Here is a 27,234-nt window from a genome sequence, read left to right as displayed (position 1 = left end):
AGGTCAAGGCTTTTGCGCTAATCGTGAATCGCACATTTTCCATTTTCAAAAGCCCCCCCCCCCCCCCTAAGTGCGCACGCGGCGGCATTGCCACCACCATCGCGGTCATCAAGATCGATCCGCAAGACGTGGAGGGTGGCGCTAGTGGTGGTGGTGCAGAGGGGAAGAAGGCAAGAGAGGGTGGGGGGGGGGGGGAAAGGAGGAGGAGAGACGTGAGGGTAAACGCCTTTCTTTCTTTCTCTGGAAGCGGGGCTTTTCTGTCCATCTTTTCGATATGTGCCGAACCACCACCATCACCACCACCGCAACTCTCCCCGCCCCACATTAACAGCGAAAACAAAACGAGATAAAAAACGCATTAAGCCGCAGAGGCCGCGGCGCTCGTGACAGGCAGCTGAGAGGGGGGGGGGGGGAGGAGGCCGGCAGGCGAGTGAAGAGACTCTCACACCGCTGAAGAAGAAGGGGGGGGGGAAGAAAATGAGGCGGGAGCAGCACGCATGGCGCAACAAGCGTAGTGGCGACGAGGAGGAAAACCGGTAAAAGAGGAGAGAAGGGGCGGTGTTTGTGTGTGCCACACAACAAAGCTCTCCCTCTCTCCTTCTCCCTCTTCCACGCACACGTACAAACACCCCCCCTCCACACGCAGTGCTCGAACAGGTAAAGACACCCAGAGAGAGAGAGGCGGCTGTGGAGATGAAATGTCAGCAGTGGGGGGCGATTACGATGCCGGTGGTGATGTGGGGTTTTGCTGAGCAACACACAACCGACAACCCACGCGCAATAAAAAGTTGCCGATCTACACGACATTCACCTCGCCTCTTCTTCACGAGCCGATAAGGGACGGCATCTCCACCTCGTCAAACTCCTCGTTATGATCGTCTGATAGAAGGTGAGAGGACGGGGCGGGGGTGATGTGCGACTTTGGCTCAGTGGTGGAGGAGCGGCGTACGACTGCGCGTACATGGGAGCGACTGCTGGTATCGCGCAAACCGAGCACGCCGGACGAACCATACACCGTTGCGGCATCTGCTTGGTCACTATTGATGCGAGAGTGATATCGCAAGCCTTGCTCAAGAAGGCAACGCTGTACCACCCCCAGCAGCTCTGCGGAGCGAGAACGCGGGGGTCTACTGATGGTGCTGATGCTCACTGAGGCAAGAGCTGGCAGTCGTGCCTGGGGTGCGAGCATAAGTGCGCCGAAGGGGTCCATTTCCAGGGTTCCTTTTCCGGCATCTTTCAGCGCAGACGCGCCCGTTCGGCTCAACGTGCTGGTATTGGCACTCGTGGCGCTTCGGCGACACCGACGCTGTCGCACCACCGCAACAAGTCTGTCCTTTACAGCCCTGAAGACCAGCCCAGTGAGAGGGACTTCGGCCGCCGCTGCCGGGTCCGCAGGCCACCCGTGCACCGCGGCGTGCTCCATGGTCTCCAACAGGGTATGGTGGACCACAGTGAAGGACTTGTCCATGTTCGTGTTTGACAGCAGCAGAACTGGCAGCGACGTCGCCTCCACGCTGTCGACCAGGTGGCCCTGGATGGTACGGATGGCTTTAAAGGAGGTGACGTACTTGTTATTTTGTGCCCGCATAGACATGCCACGTGCGCGGACGCAGAGCCGCTCCAGGTGGCTCTCCGCTTTGGGGATGCGAACGAGAACAGGAACGCAGGCTACGCGCGACACAAGAAGCTCGGCGCGCTTCGCCGCCAGGTATCTCGGGAGCAGATGCACCCCTTCCACCACAATCGATTCGCGGCGAGCAAGAAGACGCGCGAGCACCCCGTCGAGGACGCGGAGGACAAGCTCGCACTGTGCCTCGTACCCGTGAACGATGACGTTCTCGTCGGCGCGCTGCTCATGTCGCACCGCGGCACCGTCATCCGCGGAGACTTCGCCGCCATTTGCGGTCAACTTGTGTGCCTCATACGTGGACACAAAGAGGAACGGGTACTGCGCCTCTTGCCCGCGCAGCCGCGTCCGTAGCACCTGTCGCACTGTGTCGGTGGACAGCACGTTTGGGACGTGTAACTGACTCGCCAGCAGGTTGGCCAGTGTGCTCTTCCCTGCGCCGCTGGTTCCGCCGACAAAGATGACTACAGGGATGCGTCCGGACTGCTGCGCGCACGCCATATTCCACCGGAAAAGCGGCCTAAGCGAAATCATCTGTCCTCGCAGCTCACTCCCCAAGCACTTGATGACGCTCTTGCTCCACGTGACGGCAGGGACCTGCAGAAGGTAGCGGCTATGCTGGGATGCGTCCTGATCATTAGCAGACGACCGCGTCAGCCAGTCCGCCACGAGAACAGGCAACGGTACGGGGAGCTGACGCACTGATGAAAGGAAGGGTGTCGGTGCAAGTGATTCGCTGTCCAACAAGACGACTGGCACTCTGAGGGCGGATGCAGATGCGGTGGTGGTGTAGGCTGCTGAGAGAAGCTGTGCAAGCATGTGGTCGGTGGTCTGTCGCACAAGATGCTGCTTAATGCCACAGCAGAGCAGCACACGGTGGAGAGTGTAGCGAGTAAAAGTGGAGGACCCGCTCTCCACGTTACCGATGCATGTTTGAAGCCGATCGGCTGGTGCGCACTCGACGGCTGTCGGTGTGGAGTTGGACGTCACGCAGACGCGGTGGATGAGGCGCGAGAGTCCAATCCAGTACGACAGGGCTTCGTCGATCGACGGGGGTCTCACCGCTTTAGGGACAGGGAGGCTTGATCGGGTCGGCGGTAAGGCAGTCATGAGCATCGATTCTGAGGCATGAGAAACACGCACGGAGGCACAAACGTAAAGAGAGGAGCTGGACGGCGAGAGAGGAAGAAGAACGAGAGAGAAAAGCGTTTGGGGTAACGCAAGGAGGAGGCAAAAAAGCAGACTGTAGGAAGAAGCGCCTCGAGTAGCACCAGCAATACACAGCACGACACGTGTGTGGGCGCTGACGCTGATAACGAGTGGCTATTGTGGTTGTGGAGTCCAAGCCGTGCAGGGCTCTCGACAACCACGGATGGGCGCGCTCCTACATCAACAAGGAGCGCGCAGCCGCTTCGAGGGCTCGCGCTTTCTGCTCAACGCTCATTGTTTTCCAAGTGGAAGCAGGCGAGAGAGAGAGAGAGAAGAGAACCAAACCGCCGCCGCGATGGGATCAGCACACGAGAACACCAAAAGGAAGAGGGGGGCTGAGGGACGGAGGGAGAGGGGCGGAGTGATCGAGGAGATCTCAGGTCCACAAACACGACGCCGACTCGCAGCACCGCGAAGGTGGAGAGAGGCGCGCATCTGAGGTTTGTGCGTTATTCGTGTGTGAAACAGCTCAGTGTGTATGTGCGAGTACGTAGAGAGAGGCTTCGGTTACGCTCCGGGGGGGGGGGGAACGTACGCCCGAGGTACGTGTTATGATGGAACTAACTCTATGTATGCGTGGCGGTGCAGGAGAGAGATCCGGTGGTCACCGCAGCTGCCGCCGGAGCACTGGCTCGAAAGGGCGTGAGCCTCTCTTCTTTTCTCTTTTTTTTTTTTGTGTGTGGGTTCTTTTCCGTGCTGGTGTTTGAAGGACAGAACTCTCTCAGACACAGATCCGTATGCTCACGTACGTGCACAGATGTGCCTCACACTGGCACACGTGAGGCTGGGAGGGAGGGAGGTCTGCGTACAGAGGGAAGTCTGGACAGTGCCTTTGGTAGTCGGTCCTACGCCACTCTCCCATCATCAGAACAACAGCAGACGGCGATCCTCTTTTTCCCTTTCCCTCTTTAGATTCAGCAAGGGTGCCTTGCATTCGCAACTACCCTCTCAGACGGAGACGCACACACACGTGCACGCATCCAGCCACAGGACCACCCACCATTAGTTCTGCAGCCAGTGCACCAGCGCCACTCGGTACCTACTGTACATAGACCATGGCCTTGCCAAGGACGGCTGAGTCGCGCAGCGGCGCGGAGGGGAAGAGGATCTCCATCAAGTTCAGCCAAACGCCGCGGTCGTACAACCCTTTCAGGTCACTCGCGAGCATCTTCTTGACACGCTTGCGGTACGCCTGGTTCTTCTCTCTGCCTTCCTCGTATCCGGGCTCTGTCTTGGGCGGCGGAGGCTCCGTAAGTGCCAGAAGGGCCTTGGGTTTACGTTCGGCTACTTGTTCGAGACGCTCGCGCACCTTCCGGGCCTCGCGATACACCAAGTCCAGCGTCGGCAGCGTCACCACAAACTCCACTGTGTCATCGATCTTGTTGAGGTCGTTCACTGTCAGGTTCGCCATCGCAAAGGTCATCTGGTAGCCCCAGAAGCCGTACAGTACGAGGCCGATGAAGACGGCGAAGAAGAAGAGACACGCCTCAAGCATGTGGAAGTTGATGAGGATCACCGCGTACTGGGAAAGGCTTAGCGACACGGTGTGACCGTTCGGGTAGCGTAGCACCCACCCCCACGCGTGGTGTGCCATGAGAAACTGGCGAATACAGCGGAAGAGGTCGAGACAGGCCCAGGTGCAGGAGATGGCGTGGCACAGCAGGAAGCCGAGGAAATGGCGCATCGTCTGTTCTGCCACGTCGTTGTTGATCCACGGGCAGTGGTGGTCGTACCGGCGCACGCACCGATGGCACAACCGGCAGTGCTTGCTGCGGCTGGGCCGAGGAACGTGGCAGGTGATGCAGTTCTGGCCGAGGTGGACGGGCTGCCCCACCGCAGGGCTCACGTACTCCTTTTGTGCAGCGGTGCGCTGTGCGGTCACCTCATCGGGGGCCATGGCATACACCATGCCGTCCACTACGTACCTGTTGTTCAGCACGAACTCCTCGGCGGGAGAGAAAAGGAAGGGGCGGTGGGCTTTGGGGTTGACTGGTGTCGTGCCCTGACCAGGGATACCAACGCCGCGCTTTGCCTGTTTACGCGGCAAAAGCCTCTTCTTGGAGTCGGTGGCGGGTCTCGTCGAAAACTGCCGCCGCTGCGCCTCCATCTCTGCCTCGGCAGTCACGGTACCCGGGTCAGTGAAAGTGGCGCAGACCCACAGGAGCTCAGAGAGCGCCACGAGTCCCCATGACACGGTCTTCGAGACGATGGATGCCTTGAGCCGTGGCAGGGAGACGAGCAGGTACAGCGCCTCCACTGTCCATACAAGGGCAATGTAAAAGATGACCATAAACCAATTACGCTCGTGCAGCGTGTGCTTTACGCAGCGACTGCAGCACAGTCGACCCTTGCGCTGATTACAACCAAATAGGCAACTCACGCAGAACCCGCACACATTCAGTGGGACGCTAGTGAGGAGACGATGGAGCTTGCCGACGACTCCGTCACGGTGATACCTGGACGGGCCCATGATGATGATGTACATCAAGGTCCCGACCAGAGCGATGGCGCCGATGAAGACGCCAAACATAAAGATCAACATGGGGTCTTTGCTTCCTTGCCTCGCGCGACTGCATCACATCTGTATGTGCATGTATGCACATGTGGTGGTGGTGGTGGTGGTCACAGGAGAGATGGCCAAGAGGGAGGTCGAAAGCTGATTGGGTGGCCTATGCAGGAGAGGGAGAGAGGCTTGGCGACGGTGATACCGCAAGGCGCTGCGCAAGATCGAGTCTCACTTCCAGCGCCTCTTGCTCTCTCCGTTCGTGCACAGCTCACTCATGCGCCCACGTACTCACAGAAGGATTGGGTGGGTTTGACGGTGTCGCTGGGGAAGTGACAGCGAGCAGAGGTCGTTTGTCGCTCGGGTGGGCGTGCGCCTGCAGGAAGAGGGGGGGGGTTGAGGGGAGGGAAGGGGATCGGCGGGTGGCGAGAAACGGCCGAAGGCACAGCGAAAAAAAAAAAGAAGGGGCGAGTACATAAACACACAAACGAACTTCTCTCCTCGTTTCCGGCAGCGGCTTCAAGGTTGCACCGAGTCTCTGTCGTGAGGCCCCTTCACTACTGGGTCCACGTGGCACGGGGTCACTGCCTCGTTCAGGGGTTCCTCGGCACCCATCTCCTTCGCCAGGCCGGTGCCTAAGTCGGTTGGTGAGTCGATGAACGCCCGAAAAGGAGCCGGCACGTTGCCCTTTTCGTGCGCCACCACCACTTGTCTGGACTTCACAAAGGACGGTGTGGGCGCCATGGGGCGACGATGGGCGGGCCTGGGTGGGCGGCATGCCGTCACGACGGCTGTGGGCGTCGCCGACCCATCCTCCTCTACGCTACCGTTGACACTGTGCTCTAGCGGAACACCAGCACTCATGACACTGCCCGTTTTGTTCGTTTTGTGGACCGCAGCGGCGGCTGGTCGCGCGTCTCGCGAGCCGTTCTCCTCCTCGCGGGCCACGGCGGGGGTTGGTGAGGCCTTGATAATTGAGTCCACGTTACCGTTGATGGGGCCCTGCGTGACACTGTGCGAGTGCTGTGCGCAGGAGGTATCTGGAGGTGGTGCATTGGAGGCCTGCATGCCGCCGTTGAGAAGTGTAGGGCAGTCTACTGGGTTGATTAGGTGGTGCAATATAACACTGCTGCTTGTGCTGTCCTCCTTGTCCTGATGCGCTTCCAGCCCGAGCAACTCGCTGCTCAGAGATGACTGCATCGCTGCTGCAGGGTGGCGGAGCGATGCGAGAGAAACCAACTGGTCGTCATATTCAATGGATTCACTAACCTTGGCGGTGAGGTCCATCTGGGCAACCTCATCCTCCTCCTCCTCCTCCATTGCCGCGTTGTTGTGGACCTCATGCGACAGCGGAGGCGATGCTGCAGTGCTGCCGCCGTCCCGATGTGACACCTTTTCTGGGAATGGGGACGACCCCTGCTGCGGTTGGCGTTCCCACGTGCTAGTCAGCGAGTCACGGAGCGAGGCGCTGTTGGTGCGCTGCTGATGCTGCTGACTTTTTTCACTGCCGCTCCTCTTGATCGCCTCAAAACGTCCCAATACAGTGCGGCGCAACGGGGTGCTGATGTTGGAGCCGTTTGTACTGGCCATGCCGTCAATATTGAGGGAGCGCAGGGAGCTGGTGCTGTGCCGCCCAGCAGGGGGAGGAACAACGGGTGCAGAGATGAGAGGGGAGGAGAGCTGATAAGAGCCCTGATGGTGTGGTGACGCGCTTCTTTCCGTCGTGTGCACCGATGAGACTCGGTCCATGTTGCCTGCCTCGAGGCCGGGGACGACTATGCAGTTCAGGCTGGAGTTGGTGTCGCCCGTTACGCCGCCGATCCCTGGCGGGGCTCCGACAGTTTGCGTGGGTGGGACGATGTGGGATGAGGAGGAGTCAGCGAGATGCTGCTGATGCGACGCTATGAAGTCCTGGCTGCGGATGCGGCAGTCCACAGACGCGAGTTGAGAACAAGGTGGGGCGTCGTAGTTGAGCTGTCGGTGTGTGCTACTGGAAAGCTGGGGGGAAAAGTTGCCGTCGTGCGAGGGGTCACCGGATGGAGCGTTCGCCAGCGGAGAAGAGTGGGAGACAGATAACGACCCGCACTCCAGTCCACTTGCCACAGCGGGGGACGAAGCGCCTGCTGGCTCAGAGATCATGCGCGAGGGTTGCGGCGCCATCTCCGCTATGCGTCGCTGGAGGTCCCCATGCCCCTGGCACACGGCGTCATTGCGTCGCTGACGGCTCAGCCGGGAGTTGGACATTAGCATCGGTGCAGTGGGTCGCATCACTCTCAGAACGGCCCCGTTTCTTGCTGTGGCGCTCATTTTGCTGTCGCGCGCCGAACCGCTCACCACAACTTGGTTGTTTTTCTGCCGCTCACCAAACCGCTGCACTGTGTAGCGTATTGCGTCTACCCACTGGTCCCGCTGCTCCGGCGAGGGAGCGTAGAAGATGATGCGCTTCGGGGGGCTTGATAAGACGAGCTCGAAGCAGTTGATCGTGTCCAGAGACGTGTCATCGCGCACCTTCACCACGTGCAGCCCTGAAAGCGGAATCGTGCCACGGACGCGGAGGTGGCCGTTGCTGCTTTCCTCAGTATAACACAGCCAATCGCTGAAGAGAAAGATGAGACGCTCGTGCCGACCACGTCCAAAGCGCTTCAGCAGACGACCGTGGTGGATGAGGATGCGGTGGCTGTAATCCAGCGATATCTCAGCGGAGGTCAGAGCTGAAGCAGAGCTGTTGTTTATCGACTCGCCGCCGGCGAGGCCAACGCCTCCCCCGCTGTTCGTAGAGGCACCCTGGATGTCCATCAGTGCCATGATCCCCTTCACGTCGTGTAGGGAAAGCTCCCCCATGACGAGGTTCGTCTCCTCGCTAATGCGCCACGCAGCGATGTTGACAAAGCGGCTTCGCAGTCGTTCACGGTCCTCCCACAGCAGCGCGTCACTCTCCACCAGGCATCGAGCCACGTGGCTGTAGCGGCGCAGGATGTTTAGCGGGGTGGCAAGAAGCACCAGGAGTGTGCGGAAGCCCTCCCACATCGCGGGGATAGGAGGGAGGTGGGCTGCAGGGGGCGGGGCCGCCGGTGTAGGGTAAGAGCGTCGGGCACCACCACCACCGCCGCCGACCGGCGTCCCTGTCGACGGCGCCTGACCCTGCCCGCCCGCTGTGGTGGGCCGCTTCAGCCCCGAGGACGCTGGTATGCACACCCGACCATCTTCCGGAATGCCGGATGGTCCGAAGGAACGCCAGAGAAAGTCCACAAAGAGCTCACTTTGCAGAATTGTCTTTTGGTCCACCTCCGACAGGTGCGCGAGGGAGGCCACCGACACACGAGAAGATGCCGACGACTCCGCACACCAGCGCCACAGTCGCGATAACCGCAGCATCTGCGGCGCTGTCCGCTGCGTGTACTTGACCGCGTACATCATGTGCTCCGCCATGAAGTGCTTCATCTGATCTGACTCGAAGAACTCGCATACGATGGCGCCAATCTCGCGGTAGACGCTGCAAGCGCCTGCGACAGCGCTAGGGGAAGGATTACGCAAGGCAGAGGCAGGCGTGGCGGCGGATGAGTGGGACACTGCGCTCACCATGTCCTCCCCCAGAGCCGTGCCGGGAGAGGGGTTGTAGGCGGCCCCGCTGTTCGCAGTGTCCCGGGTCGCCAGATGCAGCTCCTCCACGATGTGGATGAGGCGTTGAAGCATGGTGTCGAGCTGCCTCACGAGGGCGAGGTACACCGTGTACAGCGCGGGTAGATTGGCGAAGGTGTCCCAGTACTGGCTGGAGGTCAGCGGGACGCGTGCCTCCGCCTCGCTGGTCGATGACGAGGAGACCTTTGCGTTCGCTACACTCTTCTTTGAAGCTCCATAGACTGTCTTGTGCGCCTTTGCAGTTGTTTTGGCCTTCTTGGCCGATGTCGTCTGCTGCTGCTGTGCAGGCGGCGCCGTCTCGCGCACGGCGGGCTGGGGTGACAGGCGTCGCGCTTTTGCTTCACTAGCCGCCGTGGCTGCCATTGGGGAGGACGCTGACGAGTAGGCGTACCTGCTTGGAGGGCTGAGGCGGTTCAACACACTGGGCGGTAGCGAGCTCAGCTGTGGAGCGGCAACGGCTATGGGTCTCTGGCTCGGCGGCAGACACACTTGGGCCAAGGGATTGTGAATATTCTCGATCAGGTAACTCAACTGTGCCAGTGTCACCTCCTCGTCTTGCAGGAGATGACCCAGCACACGGAGGCACACCACAGCAGCATCAGCGGGTGGCATCTGGAGGTTGCTCATACGACTCAGAGGCGAGTATTTCGTTTCTTTCTCTCTCTCTGTGTGTGTATAGCTGGTGCCGAAGCGCTGAAGGAAAGAAAGAGAGCAGTGGCGGAGACGTGACTGGAGTGGCACCACAGCAAGCACACGCACGCACAGACATGCACATACACGCAGGTAGCGCAATGAGGGGATCGTTGACTGGAAATCACGCAAATGCGAAATGAGGTGAGTCCAGCGAAGGGGCGCGTGTGAGGGCCGCGGCTTTCTTCGCCTTCTCTTTTACTCGCACTCGTGTATCACCCAGTTTGTGCGATTGCTCTGTGAGTACGACTTCTATTGCCCTTAGGTGCCGCTTGGGAGTCGCGACTACAATCGAACCGCAGCCACGGAGGGGGAAAGGATGTGTGAAGGTAGCGACAGATGGGGCCTGGAGGAGGAGAGAGAGAGGGAGGGAGGGGGGGGGAGAGGCGGGCGAGATGTGTGGAGCGGTTTCTCGCGGTCAATGCGGGGGGGGGGGAATAAGCAAAAGGAAAGGAAAAGCACAGTGGACAGAACACTCGGGGGCGCAGTAAACACGCGGCTCACTCCCTCAGCAGAGCGGGACCGTGTGAGCAGAGGTGCGGCAGTGCAGATAGCGCGCCGACACACAAAATGCTACGTGAAGCGAATTCACAAAAGAACGAGCCCCCCAAAAAACCGAGACTGGGAAGAAGGCGGGCGGGCGGGGGGAGGGGGAGTGAGAGAGGGAGAGAGGGAGGCCGACCGCGTCCACAGAGGAGAGCAGCTGGGGAGAGAGAAGCAGAAGAAAGTGCGCACTGTGTCAAGGCTGCTGAGAAAGGATGGCGGGGGGGGGGCGGAGAAAGTGAGTTTGGTGGTCGCAGCAATGGTCACCGTGTAATGGTGAGGGTTGGGCGCGTTTATTGTGGGATCAACCCCCCTCACCCCCCGAATACCAAGAGGCAAAGGGCCATACAAGGAAGATGAAACGGGCAGAGACAGGAGAAAAGAGTGAGACATGTGCGAGTAGAGGGAGAATGGTGTTCACAGAGAGTGTGTGCGATTCACGCACGAGCGTTGACCTGCGTATCGGAGCACCCACAGGAAGGGGCAGGCGATGAGCGAGGGGGGAGACGTATAGATTGATAAAGATAGGGGGGTACGCCGTTGAGGAGGAGACAGTGGGGCACGTATGCGATGCGCAGCGCCCCAGTGTCATTCGTTTTAGTTCGCTTCACGGATAGTCGGAGAGACTCTGAGGAGGAAACGCGCACAGAGAGGCGGAGTTTAAGTGAAGCGAGCGAGCGAGAGGGAGAGGGAGAGAGAGAGAGCGTAACGAGCGTTTACTGTACGGGGAGAAGCGATAGCAGCCAAGCAGTAACGGTGAATGCATGCACACACGCGCGTGCGCGCGAATTTGTGCAATGACTTGCAATGTGAAGGTCATCACAGCACTCGTCCGTCCATGCACTCGAGCAGCCACCCAATCCGCTTGCGGTGCAGCTCGCCTTCACGCAGCATGTTGGCGTGCGTCACGGCGGAGGCGGCGTCCGCTCCCTGCGGTACGACAAAGGAGGTGGGCTGGAAGGTGTTGCGCAGGTCTTGCAGCTGTGCCACGGACGCGATAACGTTGCCAAGCCCATTCGCGAAGAACCAATTTCTCACCGCTGAGTCAAACTTGGAGGCGCTGCCAAAGTCGGTGGAGTACGGTATCTGCTGCCCATCCCGGCCAAGCGGGTTGTCGTGCACCGCGTTCTCTAGCATGCGCTGCAGCAGGGGGTCAGCGTCCTGCATGGCAGCTCTGCCGAGGCCGCCGGAGTCGCTAGTTTCCTGTGCCTTACTCGAGGCTGCCACATACCGACGGAGCGGCGTCACTTGCTGCAGGAGTACGCTAATCGTGTTTAGCACCGCGGCACGGATAGGGGTGGGCATAAATGGGCAGTACGCCAGGTTCAGCATTGCCGTCACGCCGCCGGTCTGCACAAGACGGCGCAGGCTCGACGGACTGTAGTGACAAGCGGCCTCCACGGCATCCACGAGTGCCACAACGACGCGGACAAGCGATGGGTTGACAGAAACCTGTGAGCGACCCGACTCTCGCAACGTTGCTGTGAGGGCTGCTGCTGTTGTAGCGGCCGAGGTGCCGGACAGGCGTGTACCACCCACACTGCCGCCGCCGCCACTGCCACTGCCACTGTTGTTGTTTATGCCGAGATTTCTTTTCCCACGCTGATGGGTTTGCTCCTCGCCTTCCTGCTCCTCCAGCTCCCGCCGCTGAGAGGTGAAGAGGGCGTCAATGTGGCTGCGCATGCACTGGAACACCTCCGTCGCGTAGTACAACAGGCACCCGTCAGAGCAGCAACGCCGCTGGTGGTAGAGCATCAGACACGTACCCTGGATGTAGCGGAGGGCCAGCTCCTGCTCTTCATAGGTGACAGCCGTCGCCGCTTGCAGTAGTTTGTTCTGCTGCGATGGCGGTGTCCCTTGAGGTGCCGTACCAGCCGCTGCCCCCACAAGACTTCGCGAGGTTGTCGGAAGCGTAGTCCACTGCAGCGCCATGTCACTCGGCAGCTGGATGCTGATGGGGACGCCAGTGCTCATGGCGTTGCGCACCTCCAGCCGAGGTACAAGGATTGTGTTAAAAATTGAGCTCGTGTAGTCCACCCCTTCCAGCGCGTGCTGCACAACGTCCCAGGAGGGGCTGCGTAGCGCATTAGCACAGCGGGCGATCGCCGCCTCGCTGCTGCGTCGCTGCGGCGACTCAGGGAAGGAGGGAGACTGCTGGTGGTAGTCCCCATGGACGACGGTTGGCGATGACCCGCCCAACACCTCGACGCGCACTGCATCGTAGGGCGGGAGCACCATGCTGGATCGACCAAGTGGGGCGGCTGCAGCTGCGCTGTCGGCGTAGCGCGTATCCGACTTGGTCTGCTGCAGCTGCTGTTCTTGCTGTCGCTCAGCTGACTCGATCGAGGCCTGCGTCGTCCACTGCAAGAGTTGAGCCGTCGCCTCCTTCAATCCTTCCATTCGCATCGTGTGCAGCTTTGACGACATCTTCTGCACGCTCAAACGCAGCCGCGCCGCAATTTCGCGTTCGAGCGCCTCACGGCAGGCAAGCTGCAGGAAGGGGGCCGTGTAGAAAGCGTCAACAGCGGCTGCGACAGTGATGGCATCGCTGCCTGTGCGTAGGCTACTGGGGATGGGACGCGGCTTGGCTTGGCTGTACTGCACCCTGCGTCGGAGCATTGTTGACGTTTTCTCGGTTGAAGCAAGGTTACCGTCTGACTGCTGTGTCTGCTGCTGCCGCTGCGCAAGCTTGGCTACTCTATCGCTGTCATCGCGCTTCTTATCATCGGAAGACATTAGCGCGGTGTGACCGACGATGCCACCGCCGCCAGCGAAGGTGCGGTGCCTGGATTTCCACATAGGAGAGTGGGTACTTGCAGCGCTGCCCGAGTCGACGGCGGTGTTGCGGCTGGTAAGCTGGCGGTGATGTTGGCGCGAGAGCTGTGGACGGGATGCGAAGGAGTAAAGATCATTCACGTTGCGGCGCAGCAGCAGGTGTGAGGACGAGGCAAGCGTTCCGGGCGTGGTGGTGGTCGGCGACCGGGCCATTGACGACGCGGGATTTGCAGTTGCCGCTCCTGTTATAGCCACCGACGCACTCGCAGGTGGGCCGTCCAGCCCCACCGGCGCGCGGGAGAAGGATGCCCGTGGCATGATGGGGAGGGGGTAATTATGTGCCCGTGTAGGTGTGCAGAGTCGTGTCAGCTGGTCGTACTGATCGGGCATCAAGCGTGGCGTGCTCGCTTGTGGACTTCCCTGTAGAGAGTTGCTTCTGCCCGCGCAGAGAAGAGAGAGGAGGAGAAGAGGCAAATGAGTCGTCGATGGTGTTCCAATGAAGATATTCGCACACACAAAACTGCCTGTGCACGTCGACCTCCGGCGACGGACGCAGGCTGGGAGACGAAGAGAGGCTTTTCCTTGTTTTGTCGCCAACGTATCACCATTCTACCACGAGAGCACACCAACTAATGCACATGCACATCACCCCCACCCCCCGCCCCGTCCTACGCCGTTGTTTCGCTACGGCCATTCGTCAAGGAGCGGGAGTCCAGCCCAGCACCGTCCGGGGGTCGCTCAGCCCCACTGCCATATGCCACTCTGCGTACCCGCGCAGGCCAGGCCCGGGGGTTGCGCGGGTACATCACTGCAAAACGGAGAAAAGGGCGGTTATGGCCGTTGGGTGGGGTCCACATACGTAGTGAATCGTCGACACGGTTGGTGGTGAGTCGGCACACACGTGATGATGGCTGCGCGTGTCGCTGGCACACCGTCCAGCTCAGACACCTCCGCCAACACCGAGAGTCCGCATGGCCGTAGACTCGAGGGCAGGCTGCGAGCCCGGATACGACGCACAGGACAGGTGACCGGGCAGCAGCAGGGGATGAGAAGAGCGATTCCACCAAAGATTAAAAAAAAATATAGGAGTGACACCGATGCACATGTTGGGGATGGAGGTAGGAGAGCCAGGCTGGTCGGCTCGCACAAGGGGCTTCTCCCTGAGCACTGCGGTACACAGTCGAGAAAAGAACGCCGACTCAATCACTTGAGAGGCGCACATGTACATATGCTCAAGCGTTAGCGTGCGTGCGTGGGGAGAGGGAGGGTGGTTGGTCGAGGCGCGCGAGCGCCCGAGAAGAGGAGGTGAGCACGCCGCGGGTCATCCATCCCTTCTCAGACCTTGGCAGCCTTCCCCACTTCCTTCAGCCGGTTCGTCGCTACCTTCCAAGCCCAGGCTGTACACGCACTCGGCGTGCCGATCACCACCTCCTGCAAGCACTTGCCGTTCTTTGCCCAGTGGAGAATCCCGTCTTCGGGGTCGCAGAGATACGCGACATGAATTTGCAAGGTCCGACCAGGGCCCTGCAGTCTATCAGGTTCGCAGTGGATACCACCAGTGTACACGTCCACCGCGAAGACCGAGGGCGTATTGGTATGGTGAGGGATGTACCGCTGCGAGACCTTCGCTGTCTCACCAGCCGAGGCCGCCTTGAGCTTGTCTTTGGGCGTCTTTTTCACCTCCTCCGCGTCGGCGACGCTCACTGCGTGCGGGGCCTCGGGGTACCGCGTGGGCCACTGCAGGCGGCCACCACCGCGGAACAACGTTGAGGCCGGTGTAACGCACGCGCGGCGGGCCAGGTGTACATCCCCTGCCGGGTCCGCGATCACCATAACCCGGCTGTTACGATGGCTTTGATAGGGTTGCCAGGAGCCTATCGGGATCACCGGGGCTCGCTGGAAGGGGCTTGTTGTGCGGTTGAAGATATCCGGCGTGTAGGCGGAGATGTCGTGGCTCGGCAGGAGGCCAAGTCGCTGTGCTACGAGCGGTGCCTCGCGGCTGTCAAAGCGCTGTGCGACGAAGACCTGGTGCATCACCTCCAGACCGTAATCACTCACGGAGATGTTGTCGACATGGAGAGGCGGCGGTGGCTGTTGTGCCGCGTAGGCCGCAGTGTTCCTCCTCTCCACCTCCGTAGGTGTGATGATCCGCGCTTCCCGCTGCAGTGCCGTAGCGGGGTCCAAGGTAGTCGAGGTGCTTGGGTCCACGAGATGGCTGGCTTCCAGGTGCATAATGCGCCGGGCCAGCGGGTAGTACTCGTAGTGGTCTCCGTAGGCGCGATGCAGGGTGGTGAGGGATATGTGCTGAACCTCCGAGGTGAGAACGTCGTGCATGTGCATGAGGCGCGCGTGATGTTGTAGGTGGTGCATCGGCACCCCGGCTGCAAGTGGATCGTTAGTGCGAGCCTCGCCCATGCGGTAGCGCACGTACTCCTCTAGCGACTCCAACTCACGGGTGACGTTCGAGAGCTGCAGCTGCAACTGCGTGCGGTTGTCGACAAGGTGACGACCCAGTTGGTCCCAGCCTCTCTCCACGCGATCGCGCTGGATCTGGTGGCCATGCGCGTAGATGCCCTCGAGCACGGCCGCTGCCGCCTGCTTCTCTTGCTGCACTTCGAGCGACGTGTAGAGGGAGTAGTACCCCTTGTCCACCAGCATCGCCCGGGCAGAGGTGTGGTGCGGGTACAGCCTGTCCGCATACGGGGACGGCGTGGCGATTTTGTACTGTGACGCACTGACTCTGCGCTGTTTCCACAGCACCAACATAGCTGCACGCGCTGCTTCCAATGCGCGATCATTCGCCTCCACTATGGCCGGATCTCCACTGAGTCGGTGCGGCGAAGCGCCGTCGTACGGGGTGCCCTGAAGGACAACTTCATCCTCTGCCGCACAGCAGTCCACAATGCCGTCACCGACGAGCGACGGCGCTAGCAGCTGGGTCACCGTACCACAGGTGCACACAAAGGGAAGCACCGGGCCGGTGGAGACGTAGAGACGGTCACCAACGTCGCCGTGCTTCCGCCGCTGCAGCGGGTAGCCGCGTGCCTCGGCGTCTTCCTGCGCAATCACGTCGTCGGCTTCCCACAGACGCAGCTGCTGATTCGAGATGAGGTACGACTTCCAGCGCGTGCCAGCTGCCGGGGTGAGGGGGCCAGACATGGAGCAGGCATTTGTCAGCAACTCGTCTGTGCCGTCTAGGCAGTCGCAGTAGTCATCGTTCACGCGGCTCAGTGGAATGCGCTGAGAGACCACATTGACTGGCTGAACATCCGAGTGCCATCGCACTTCGCGCGGTGTGAGAACCACCCGCAGAGTGGGGAATAGACTGTCACTCTCGCGGTTCGAATCCGCCGAGCCGGTGCGGCGCCACGCCACGCCGAGGCCTGCCTGGCACGCCGCGCGCACTTCAGGCCGCCCTTCTGACCGCAGATCGACCACGCGTGTGCCGCAGCTGAACAGAGGCGGCGGCGTTGACATGCGGCGCGGATGCAAAAAGGTCGCACTGTAGTCCTCAAGGGTGTAGCAGCGGAGGCGTGTTGATGGCGATGTTTGTGTTGCGGAAATCGACGTGTTCTCAGCGACAGCCGAGCCTGAGCCAGACGTGGCCCCTTCTGGCACCAGTGGCGGGGCACGTTTTGACCTTATCAGCTGCGGCGGAGCGAGACCACGGCGCTGATCGAAGTGCTCGCCAAAGCTGCCACCTCCGCCAGCATCGTCTTCGTCAGTGACCCTCCTCGCTGTCAGAGCACTGATAATGAAGTTTGACATCCACATAGGAAACCATTCGCGGCCCTTGCCTGCCATCTCCAGACGAACCAAGGTCCTCCCCACATCAGCCCCGTCCACGACGTACAGCTGCACCAGTAGGAAGCTTATCAGAGTCGAGAGGAAAAAGGCGCCGATGAGACCAAAACCTGAGATAACGACGCAGGACGGACTCAACAGGACCGTAGGGTGTAAAGAAGGATCAGCTACTGGGCTTGCAGAAGTGTTCACTGGCGCTGGTGCCACTGGAATTGTTGAAGCGACGGTGCTGCGTTGTGCAACTGACGCATCATCGGCCTTTGCTCGCCGCTGGCGCAGCGTCAGCACCGCCGCGGAGTCACAAGCGTATGGGTCAGCACCGGCGCCGGTGGTGCCAGTCTCCATCTCTACGTGCGCTTGTGACTCCTCCAAAGCAGCCGAGGAGTGCTCGTCCGGCATGGTCGTCCGATTCTGTGGCATCTGTAGGATGGGCGCTTCTATGGCTGTGTGTACGGAGTATCCGGAAAGAAGTGGAGGATGGTAGGAGGACTAGGCGGCAGAGAAAAAGACACCACGACGAAGTTCCAACGCAGATTGCGCCACTTGCTCGACGGCGTGTCTGAGGAGAGCTTTGTTTTCTTCTCCAAGTCGTCAAGATGGCGTTTGTCGATTTTGCCTCTTTTGTTTGCGCTGTTGTCATTTTACCCTCTGCATGCGGGGATGCCGGTGGGGAAGGGGTGAGCCAGCCTTGTTTGTTGAAAACCCGCGCATGAAGACACACATATGCATGTCCCAGTAAGCAAGCAAGCCTGCCGTGCCTCTGTGGCATTCGGTGCGTCTCGCTCCCTCTCTTCCTGTGGGTGGGTGGGGCCGAAGAGAGAAAAAGGAGCGAAATGAAGGCCTCTTAGACGTCTTAGAGAGGGCGAGAGAGGGACAACGAAGGCGATGTGCCTTCAAGAGGGGCGGTGCGCGGATGTATGTGTGTCGGGGCCTCTGATGCCCAGTGCCGTGCATCGCTTGCTGTGCGTCTCTCTCTCTCTCGGGGCGGCCGCTCGGGTGCATACGCTTCACTCAAATGGCCACCGCCAACAGGGCGGCAGCTGCAAGGCGGAGAGAGTGTAGCCCAGAGCTGACGCGTGCAACACACACACACGTGCGCGCGCGCAACGATTAACGCTGCATTATAGCGACCCGGACGACGCCGTCGGATTTTCCATCGCGTGGAAACGCTCAAACGGGTCCGACACCACCGGCCCCGTCGGCACCCGCAGGAGGTCCGACAGCAGCCCCGTTGTAGGCATGCGGCGTCGCTGGACAGCACCGTCCACCACGTCGAGGATAAAAACTCCCGGCACCGCTGCCGTGGACGAGGCATCACCGGAGGTTGGGACGCGGCTCTTGCCCGGCAGCGCAACGCTTTCGTATGCGCCATCGCCCTTCAGAATGAGCAGGGCCCAGTGATCCAGGCCAATGCCCCGCTCGGTTGGGTGCCGCTTCAGCATCTCGGTAAAGTCTTCTTCACGTCGCACACCATTGCCTTGAGTTACGTCAAAGTGGGGACACAGCAGACCCGCCAGAATGTTAAGGCCATGGACACGGATGTAGGACCAGGAGGTGCTGAGCTCTGCGAGTTCTGCCTCCATTTTGGTAATCTGATCCTGTGGGACCAGGCCCGCTTTCAGCGTCGCCATCTTCAATGACGCCTGCAGGTACGTTGCCGGGTCCGCGGAGTCACTGTGCCCTGAGGTGAACCAGCAGATCGCACCGGCACTGCCGCCGGCCAGCACGACCTGGCGCGCCGCAGCGTCTTTCAGCAGCTGCGCAAGCCCCGTCTCTTCCCACCGCCGCACCGCGTAGAGTGTGTTCCCGCCCGAAACGAGTACGATGTCGGCAGTGGCTTTGATAAAGTGCCTATCGTCGTCATTAACCGACTTCACGGCAGGGTCAGCGACTTGGATCGGCCGCACCGTGCAGCCACGTTGCAGTAGAAGGGACGTCTGCTCCGCCTGGCCCTCTGCGAGGTCGTAGGTGGCGGTACCAACGTAGGCGACACTCACCACGCCAGTCTTGGGTGTCGCCACGAGCGAGATGAGGTGGTCGATCGTGGCTGGCTCTCTGAAGGCGCCGTAGCCGGAGCCGGCCAAGCAGGCGCGAATGGAGTTCATGTGCTGCATGCACATCTCTTCTTCTTCTCTGGTCAACATGGCAGGTCGGGGGAGTGGGGGAGGGCACTTTAGGGGCGTGCGTGACGGTGGTGGTGGGGTGCCTTCTGTAGGTGTCCGTGTTCAACAACACAAGCACATAATACACACACACAGAGAGGGGGGGGGGGCGATGATGCGGCCGCTGTCTCTCTGTGCCTCCCCTCTCTCTTGCTCAAGCTCTACGCCGAGTGTATGCTTGCGTGTGTGATCGGCGAAGGAGACGGGTGCCGTCGCGTTAGCCTTGCTACACACACACAGAGAGAGAGGCAGACAGGAAGAGAGCAAAAGATGTGGTGAGTGGCAGCCGTGAAGAGGAATACGAGTACAGCTGGCTCTGTGTTGCTGGGTGGTGGTAGTGGTCCTGCTGAGAAGCGAGAGAGAGAGGAGAGGTTTATAGGGGAAGGTGGTGTGGCGAGGTGCGGAAGCGTAAAGAGGCGCGCACTGGAGATGATCTCATGACAGGTTTTGGGGAGAAGGGTGACGAGGTGGAGAGGCCAACAAACTCCCACACACAGACGAGAAAAAGCGATGACGGAGGCGGAAAAGAATGGCGGAGTACGATGAACCAGCTCGAGTGCCTCGCGTCACGCCAACCTCGCTGCGTGCAACGTAGACGGGGAATGGGAAATAAATGCGGAGCAACAGAGAAACGAGCGCCTAAAAGCGCATCCATTCACAGTCGTATCCGACACTGTGGACGACCGAACGAACGAACACGAGAGAGCGTCGGCGCAGTGCGGGACTCCAGATACAATGCGTCTGGCGCTGAACGTGTGCCCCGCCAGCCACTCACTCCCTTCCAAGGAAAAGAACAAGAATGGCCTCTCTCGCTACAGTCCGAGCGCCACACGTTACCTCTGGCTCTTGGTCCATCACAGGTACCCCCGTTCCTTCAGGTACGCCCTCTTGAGGTCTACGTAGGTGACCCGCTCCAGCTTGTCGCCCACGGCGGCTAGGTACGGCGTCGGCTCCAGTGCTCCGCTTTGTGTGTGCTGAGCGAGCAAGTCTCCCCCGCTTGCCGCCTGGCTGCTGCCAGCTCCGCCCTCGCGCGTGGCTGCGGTGAAGCACAGGAGGTGCTTCATGGCGCGGCTCATGCCCACGTAGAAGACGCGCTTTTCCTCTTCGCGTGGCCGCACGGGGTACTCGCCGATCCAGCACCCAGGCAGCAGCACCGCAGGCCACTCCATGCCTTTCGCGCGGTGCACAGTGCCAACGGTGACTTGTCCGATCCAGTGTGACGAAGTGCTGAGGGGAAGGCGACTGCCGTTACCGGTGGTGTCCACCCCTGCAGCTCCTGCTGGGTCATCCGCGTTCCCGACCTCCCGCATGGGACCGTAGTCATCCGAAGATACAAGCGACACGAACTCGTCCAGCACGCGATGCAGCACCACGGCGGGTGGGCGCAAGGCCTGCATGACGGTCCGAGTCGTGGCGGTGCTCCCCGCACTGAAGTTGCTGACGGAGTCATCAGTTCCGGCTGCCTTGGGAAACGGTTGCGGCCGACTATTGCTGTGGTTGCTGCTTGCCAGGGACAGCGACGGCGCCTCCTCCCCTCTGCCTTCACCACTGTCGCCTTCCCTTCCCAGCTCATGTGCCACCTCACGCTCCAGCGCCTCCTGCACGGAGCGGTACGTGTGCAGGACCAACTCGGAGAGGTTCATACGCTGTTCCCGCCACACCGCCGCCTCCTCCTCGGGGTGCAAAACGTCTTCCTCGACGGCACCGTCACCACCGAATGCGGCACCTGGTCGCCGGCTGCCATGGTGTCGCCGACCCCATCTGTTGCTGACACCGCCGAGGCCGGCGCTGCTGCAGGAGGCGGAAGAAGGGCCGTAGCGCTGCTGCTGTTGATTGTGCTGCGAGGCACACTGATCCATGAGAAGGGCGCCAAGGCGAGGCTGGTACGCCGAAGCGCTGGCTCGCCCGGAAGACTCGTCAGCAGAGCGGTAATCACCCCAATCATCGGCGGAGTTACGCGCTCGTTTCACCCCGCTCGTGGTTGCTGAGGTGGTGACAGTGCGAGCTGCTACCGCTGCCATGCTGTCACCCTCGTAGCCACCTTCGCGCAGGACATATCGAAGGACTTGCTCGACGTCGCAAGACGGCTGGGCGAGCAGTTCCTTGGCGTGCACCACGATGCGTACCACGCTACGGATGTTCTTCTGGTTCCTCTTGGATACCTCCAGCTTGGGGAACACCTCCTGGGAGAAGTTGTGGTACACGAGTTCCTGCAAAACGGCAAAGAAGGAGTGCGTCTCGGGATGGACTCCAGGCGTGGTGACAGCGGGGCAGCCACCACCGATCGCCGAGGCACACGCAGCGCCCAGTCGCAAGTCCTCACTTCGCGGCCCCTGTGCACCTCCGTCATCCGCGTGAATGGTGTGGCGCCATGAGCGTATCTGCGCCGCTTCCGTTGAGCGGCGTGCCTGACAGACCGAGTCGAGCGACAGGAGGAACTTCTTGACTGCCCCGGCCGGCAGTCGATGCAGCGGGGCAGTGCTCAGCACCGTGCGCACATGCGTGTCGCCTTCCGGGCCGTGCGGCGACACGCATAGTCGCAGAAAGGCAAGCAACGAGCGCATGCTTGCGAGATGGTCCACCGACATTCCCTTCAGCTGCCGCACCGGAATGCGCTGTGATTGCAGTACATCGCAGTAGAGTTGCACCCGGCGACGAGAGCGACAGAGAATGGCGATGTCACCGTAGCCAAGACGGGCATCGCGACGGCGTAGCACGTGCTCGATCACCAGTGGCACCGCCTGCAGCTCATCCTCCTCACTGGCACACTGCACGAGCATCACGGCACGCTCCTCACGATGGTGGTGTGCCAGTTGAGCTGCCTTCACCACGCGGTTAGCTGCTTCAACAATGGGGCCGTCGCTGCGGTAGTTCATCGCCAGCGTCAGCATTGCCGCCTGGGGAAAGCGCTTCTTCCACACCCCAAAGACGTTTGGCATAGCGCCACGCCACGTGTAGATGCACTGATTCGGGTCTCCCACGCAGGTGACGCGACACGCATCGCCAGCCAGCAGCGCCAGCAGCTCCACCTGGATCTCGTTGAAGTCCTGAAACTCGTCGACGACGAAGTGCGTGTATTCGGCACGAAGCGCGGTACAGACATGAGATGGGACCAACTTTCCCTGTTGCTGGGGCTGGTGCTCGCCCTCGGAGGCCCGCTGCTCTTCGAGCTCCCCACTGCTTCCCTGCGGGGCTGCCAGTGCGCTAGCGGGGATGGGTCGGAGCAGCTCGTAGAACATCTGCTGCAGGTCCCCAAAGTCTACGGCGTTGTGTTCCTCATGCAGGGCCTTTTGGTAGTAGGGGAACAGGTATGCATCCTGCAGGCCAGGGTCCGACTGAGGAATCGGCGGCGTCTTCATCGTCTTCACTCGATTCACATAGTCGACGAGGTCCGCCACGGCCTCGCTACTCTTTTCACGTTGCGCGTACGTGTCGACAACACGACGGGCGAGTTGGTGCTGCTGGCGGGCATCGAGGACGTGCGTATCGGGCTGGAGGACACAAAATCGGCGCAAGCATTCGAGGCCAAAGGCGTGAAACGTCTTGAGCTTCAGGGCGTGCGCCTGGCGGGCGAGTGTGGAAGGAAGGATAGACCGCACCCGCTCCCGAAGCGTCTCCGCTGCTTGACGCGTGAAGCAGATGCCGAGGATGGCGTGTCCCGGGACACCACTCTGGAGGAGGTAGGCGATGCGTGCCGCCATCGTCTGGGTTTTGCCGCTGCCAGCACCGGCCTGCAGTATGAGTGCGGCGTCCGCCGGGTGCGTGGCGGCGCGTGTTTGCGACGCGTCCATCCGTGACAGCGCGTCGCAGCAAGGCAGAAGGGCTACAGGTGACGGGGATGGCGGCGGCGGCGACGACGACGACGACGACGACGGGAGCGGTGGTGGGGGCAGCGAGGTGGAGGAGACGAGTAAGGCACCACCGTGGCTCGCCGTCTGGAAATTAGCGTGGCATCGCTGTGCGACACCGTCTCCCTGCGTTACCAACACATCCGGCACGGTTGCGGATACCGCCACTTTGGCAGGAGCAGAGGAGGGCCCAACTAGTGTGCCAGGGGCCACTACTGCCACGCTGGCAGCAGTGGAGTGGTGGGGAGTAGCAGCACTGAGCGAGGGGGCCGTTGACACTCCGCCTGTGCTTTCGCCCTGCGACAGCGGTCGAGAGGTGTAGGTGAAGGAGGTGCGCGGCGCGTGTCCGACGCGCTGAGGCGGAGTGACCCCTGAGGCCTGCAGCGAGTGGGAGCTGGGTTGCGGGCTGCTGGCACGCCCACTACAGGAGCCCTCACTGGTGGCGATGAGGACATTGCGCACTTCTTGCATCGCAGTCTTCTCTCTCGACTTGGCTTCTATCGCGCTCTTCTAGGCTGGTGTGTGTGTAAAGACGACGACAAAGAAGAGAAAAACAGAGCCAATGTCGGTAGTGGCCTGAATGGACGGAGCCCGCAGTGCGTGTGTGTGTGTGGGTGTATGTGCGTGTGTGTATGCGTGTAAGCTAAGACACTGAACAAGGACGAATAAAGGAGAAGGCAAGGGAGGGGAAGAGGTGTGTGCATGTATGTGTGTGTGTGTGTGTGTGGAGGGGGAATAGCAGTCCTGTCGATCTATGAAGCTCTTTCTCTCTGATGTCGTTGGCGATGCGCATTCTACTCTCCTAGCGCAAGCTACACGAAGGGTGAGGGGTGTGGGGCGAGGAATGGGGCACACAGGTAGCCAGCGGCACACACAGAGGGGAAGAGCGGCACTTTTTTCCCCCTCCAGGCCGGGGAGTCGAAGGCACGAGGAGTGTGGCCATGGGGCAGCGAAGAACGCGGCTGAGAGGGAAAGCGGCTCTGTAGGTGCTTTGATGCGAAGGCGTAAAGCATGTTTGCTCCACATCAATGTGTGCCTTTAGAGAAGAGAGGAGGGGTGTTGGTGTTGGTGGTGGTGGTGGTAGTGGGTGGGGGTGCGATAGTGGTGGTGGTGGTAAATAAGCATACCAAACGAGCCAACAAGTGGAGGATGGAGATGCTGCATGCCCCACCCTATTTACCCACGTAGCGGTGAAGTTTTGCCGCTGCGCATTTTTGGACGGGACGAGGAACGCGATAAAACAATGCCTCCCCCCCACCCCACCCCACCCCACCCCACCACAGTCACAACACGCGAACGGTCAGAGCGAATGAGCGAAACAAGGGAGGGTAAAAAATGGGGAAAGCAAGGCGAAAAAAGCGCACGCGGGGATGACACACACACACACACACACGAACGATAGCCAAGGCGGCGAGAACATAGGTATCTGGGGCGCAAATCCTGAGAAAGAGGAAGATAGAGGCGTGCAAGCGTCAACGTAGTTACCCCCCTCCCCCCCTCCCACCCCCCCCACCCACACACACACACACGTCAGTGATTAGCACGGGGAAGAGCAACAGGGGACACCAACGAAAAGCGAGGCGCGGGCGAACAGCCAGAGCAGTGCCTGAGAAGAGAGGACTGTTCACGACACAGCCATACCCATACTGTGCACATTTACTCAAACGACGAAAAGCACAGTCGAAGCCACGTAAGAGATACGTGACAGTGGAGAGTGAGCAAAGCTGCATCGATAGAGAGAGAGAGAGAGCAGAGGAGAAGAAAGCCATACCCAAGCGAGGGAGAACAGATCGAAATGAGAGGCGAAATCAAGAAAAAAAATCAGCGATAGAGAGACAGACATCGGTAGGTACATGCGGAGAGAGGTGCGCGCTCAAGAGAAGAACGGGAGAAGAAACAAAGCGGACACAGTCATGCGGTTGTGCGCTCCACTTCTGAAAAGAGAAACAACGCGAGGGAGTGAGAGAGAGAGAAGGTTGTAGCGCTTCATAGGTGCACTTTCTTTTCTGTTCGTTTTCTTTCGAACATTTTCACCCGCATGCGTCTGCGTAGACGTTTGTTTTGATTATGCGAGGGGGAGAGGGAGAGGGAGAGAGGGTACGCGCGCGTGTGTGTGTGTGAGCCAACCACAGACGTGTTTATGCACACGTGTGTATATACGCACGCATTTGTTCTTCTAAAAAAAGTGCCAGTGAGTGGCATGGAGAGAGGGGAGAGGGGAGAGGGAGGGGGAGAAAAGAAACAACAAAAATGAGTGCGACCCCCCCCCCCCCCCAAATCGATAGCACAAAGCGGTGGAGCTGCTGGTGGCAGCGCGAGGTGAGGGAGTGTGAGGCTGGGGGAGGGAGCGACTGAGAGACAAAAAACGAAAAGAGCGAGGCGGAACTGCGCTCTACCACGTTTCTTCGCCTCCCCTAGACCAGGGCTTGCCGCACGCAGCATGTCATGAGGGCGTGTGCGAAGGGTGGGGGAAAGAGGAGGGTAGTGAATGAGTGCCAATGCTGGTGCTGTCGTTGCCACGGAGCCTTCGTCTAGACGGCATAGATGGCCATCAGCGCCAGGATCAGAGTCAACACGGGCAACAGCATAAATGGTGGGGGGGCGGCGGCATCGTGGTACTGCGGCGGGGCGAGGGAGCACCTGGCGCCTTCGGAGGCACAGTTGGTGGGAGACCTGCAGTTGACGTTGAAGGGCCCTGAGCCCATTGCCTGGAAGAGCGCATTGGTGAGCGCTCGGGACACCCAAGACGGCGGTTTGCAACCGCAGAAGTGGTTGTCCACGAGGCTAATGGTCTGAAGGCCGGCGATGTTGCCCCACGTATTCGGCAGTGGACCGCGCAGCACGTTTTGAGACACGTCAATATTCTTCAGCCCCCGCAGCGTCCAGTGCGGCAGGCTGCCGCACGCGCTGCAGTTCTTCAGGATGACCGTCTCCAGGGAGCGCATCGCGTTCCAGCGCATGGGAATGGTGCCAAACAGGTTGGTGTTCGTGAAGTTGAGCACCCGCACCCGCGTGAGGCCCCCCCAGGTGTCCTTGAAGCCGCCTGTGATGTTCATGTTAGTCACTGCAATCTCGGTGAGAGCGACATTGGCGCCATTGACCGTCGCTTGCAGCTCTGGAAGGCTGCCAGTAAACCCAGCGCTGTCGATGGCGAGTGTGGTGCTCGTGTCAGAGTTGCAGCTGATGTACGGCCACGTGCACCACTCATCCCCAGTCCACACATCTGCCAGATCAGGCATCGAGACCGTAAAGGACTGCAGAAACGCAAGCGTGGAGGTGTTTTGTGCACTGGTGAGAGCCGCACGCGTCACGTCACCGACGAGGAGAAAGATGCACACGACAAACACCATCAGCATTGCCATGTTGAGACAACGAGAGTGCTGGGTCGTGTACATGATTTCAACCAACTCGATTGGCGCTTTTCTCCCCTTCCGCTTCCAGAAAAAGAGGAAATCGAGAACACACAAGGTAACGGTAAACACAAAGCGATGAAGTAGCGACAGCTGAGAGAGGCGAGGTGGGGTGTGGGTGTGGGGGGGGGGGAGGGGGGTGGTAAGGGACAGCCTCTGCGTGTGTGTCTGTGTCTCGCAGGGGAAAAAAGAGAAAAAGCTGAGCAAGGCTACAAGTGAGGAGTTCACCACACAGAGGGATAGAGAGAGGGATGTGGGGAGAGAATCGAGGCGTATGCGTGTGCTCGTACGTATGCAGGTCCGCGTGCGCGCCGACGACGAGTGACTGATGCGGGCACACGTTATCTCCGTTGACCAAAGCCACCACTACCGCAGCAAAGAATAATAATAATAGGCCAGTTAAAAATGTGATATGCGCGCTTATCAGTGCGCATATAACACCCTACACGAGTGCGTTAGTGGACCGAGAGAGAGAGAAAGAGAGAAAGAGCGACTTGAAGGACGAATAATGCGAAAAACAATGAAGGAGGAAGAGCACCAGGTGGAGTGAGGTGGGCGGTGGTGAGGGGGCGAATAGAGCGAGGAGAGAAACACACACAGTTAAACACAGGCAAAGCACACAAGGAGAGAGTGAGAGAGGGAAGAGACAAGAAGAAAAGTCCACTGGCAACAAGAGAAGGAAGAGCAAACTACCAGAAAAAGGCAAATGAGCGGCACTACACTGGTGCCAGCGTGGCAGTAGTGGCCCCTGGCACACTAGTTGGGCCCTCCTCTGCTCCTGCCAAAGTGGCGGTATCCGCAACCGTGCCGGATGTGTTGGTAACGCAGGGAGACGGTGTCGCACAGCGATGCCACGCTAATTTCCAGACGGCGAGCCACGGTGGTGCCTTACTCGTCTCCTCCACCTCGCTGCCCCCACCACCGCTCCCGTCGTCGTCGTCGTCGTCGTCGCAGCGCGCCGCCATCCCCGTCACCTGTAGCCCTTCTGCCTTGCTGCGACGCGCTGTCACGATGACGGCAGCGG

General features: G+C 60.3%; 8 protein-coding genes across 8 annotated transcripts; all 8 read right to left on the bottom strand.

The window, feature by feature from the left end:
- Positions 1–823: 823 nt before the first annotated feature.
- Positions 824–2,737, bottom strand: LBRM_09_0730 (conserved hypothetical protein; the record flags this gene model as incomplete). The annotated part of the gene is made up of 1 exon (XM_001562637.1): positions 824–2,737. One exon carries the CDS (start codon positions 2,735–2,737, stop codon positions 824–826), a length of 1,914 nt encoding a protein of 637 aa, XP_001562687.1.
- Positions 2,738–3,875: 1,138 nt separating this feature from the next.
- Positions 3,876–5,378, bottom strand: LBRM_09_0720 (putative Zinc finger DHHC domain containing transmembrane protein; the record flags this gene model as incomplete). The annotated part of the gene is made up of 1 exon (XM_001562636.1): positions 3,876–5,378. The coding sequence occupies one exon, from the start codon at positions 5,376–5,378 to the stop codon at positions 3,876–3,878; it is 1,503 nt and encodes a 500-aa protein (XP_001562686.1).
- Positions 5,379–5,858: 480 nt separating this feature from the next.
- Positions 5,859–9,605, bottom strand: LBRM_09_0710 (conserved hypothetical protein; the record flags this gene model as incomplete). Its single annotated transcript, XM_001562635.1, has 1 exon — positions 5,859–9,605. The coding sequence occupies one exon, from the start codon at positions 9,603–9,605 to the stop codon at positions 5,859–5,861; it is 3,747 nt and encodes a 1,248-aa protein (XP_001562685.1).
- Positions 9,606–11,030: 1,425 nt separating this feature from the next.
- LBRM_09_0700 (conserved hypothetical protein) lies at positions 11,031–13,376 on the bottom strand (the record flags this gene model as incomplete). The annotated part of the gene is made up of 1 exon (XM_001562634.1): positions 11,031–13,376. The coding sequence occupies one exon, from the start codon at positions 13,374–13,376 to the stop codon at positions 11,031–11,033; it is 2,346 nt and encodes a 781-aa protein (XP_001562684.1).
- Positions 13,377–14,321: 945 nt separating this feature from the next.
- On the bottom strand, positions 14,322–16,463 carry LBRM_09_0690 (conserved hypothetical protein; the record flags this gene model as incomplete). Its single annotated transcript, XM_003722909.1, has 1 exon — positions 14,322–16,463. One exon carries the CDS (start codon positions 16,461–16,463, stop codon positions 14,322–14,324), a length of 2,142 nt encoding a protein of 713 aa, XP_003722957.1.
- A 1,448-nt stretch (positions 16,464–17,911) lies between these two features.
- LBRM_09_0680 (putative serine peptidase family S51, peptidase E) lies at positions 17,912–18,934 on the bottom strand (the record flags this gene model as incomplete). Its single annotated transcript, XM_001562633.1, has 1 exon — positions 17,912–18,934. One exon carries the CDS (start codon positions 18,932–18,934, stop codon positions 17,912–17,914), a length of 1,023 nt encoding a protein of 340 aa, XP_001562683.1.
- An 872-nt stretch (positions 18,935–19,806) lies between these two features.
- LBRM_09_0670 (putative ATP-dependent DNA helicase) lies at positions 19,807–23,271 on the bottom strand (the record flags this gene model as incomplete). Its single annotated transcript, XM_001562632.1, has 1 exon — positions 19,807–23,271. The coding sequence occupies one exon, from the start codon at positions 23,269–23,271 to the stop codon at positions 19,807–19,809; it is 3,465 nt and encodes a 1,154-aa protein (XP_001562682.1).
- A 2,060-nt stretch (positions 23,272–25,331) lies between these two features.
- LBRM_09_0660 (surface antigen-like protein) lies at positions 25,332–26,195 on the bottom strand (the record flags this gene model as incomplete). The annotated part of the gene is made up of 1 exon (XM_001562631.1): positions 25,332–26,195. One exon carries the CDS (start codon positions 26,193–26,195, stop codon positions 25,332–25,334), a length of 864 nt encoding a protein of 287 aa, XP_001562681.1.
- Positions 26,196–27,234: the final 1,039 nt, after the last annotated feature.

The sequence above is a fragment of the Leishmania braziliensis genome, chromosome 9 (assembly GCF_000002845.2).
Source record: "Leishmania braziliensis MHOM/BR/75/M2904 complete genome, chromosome 9".
Classification (NCBI taxonomy): Eukaryota; Euglenozoa; class Kinetoplastea; order Trypanosomatida; family Trypanosomatidae; genus Leishmania; species Leishmania braziliensis.
This window is presented reverse-complemented; position numbering and strand designations above follow the sequence as displayed.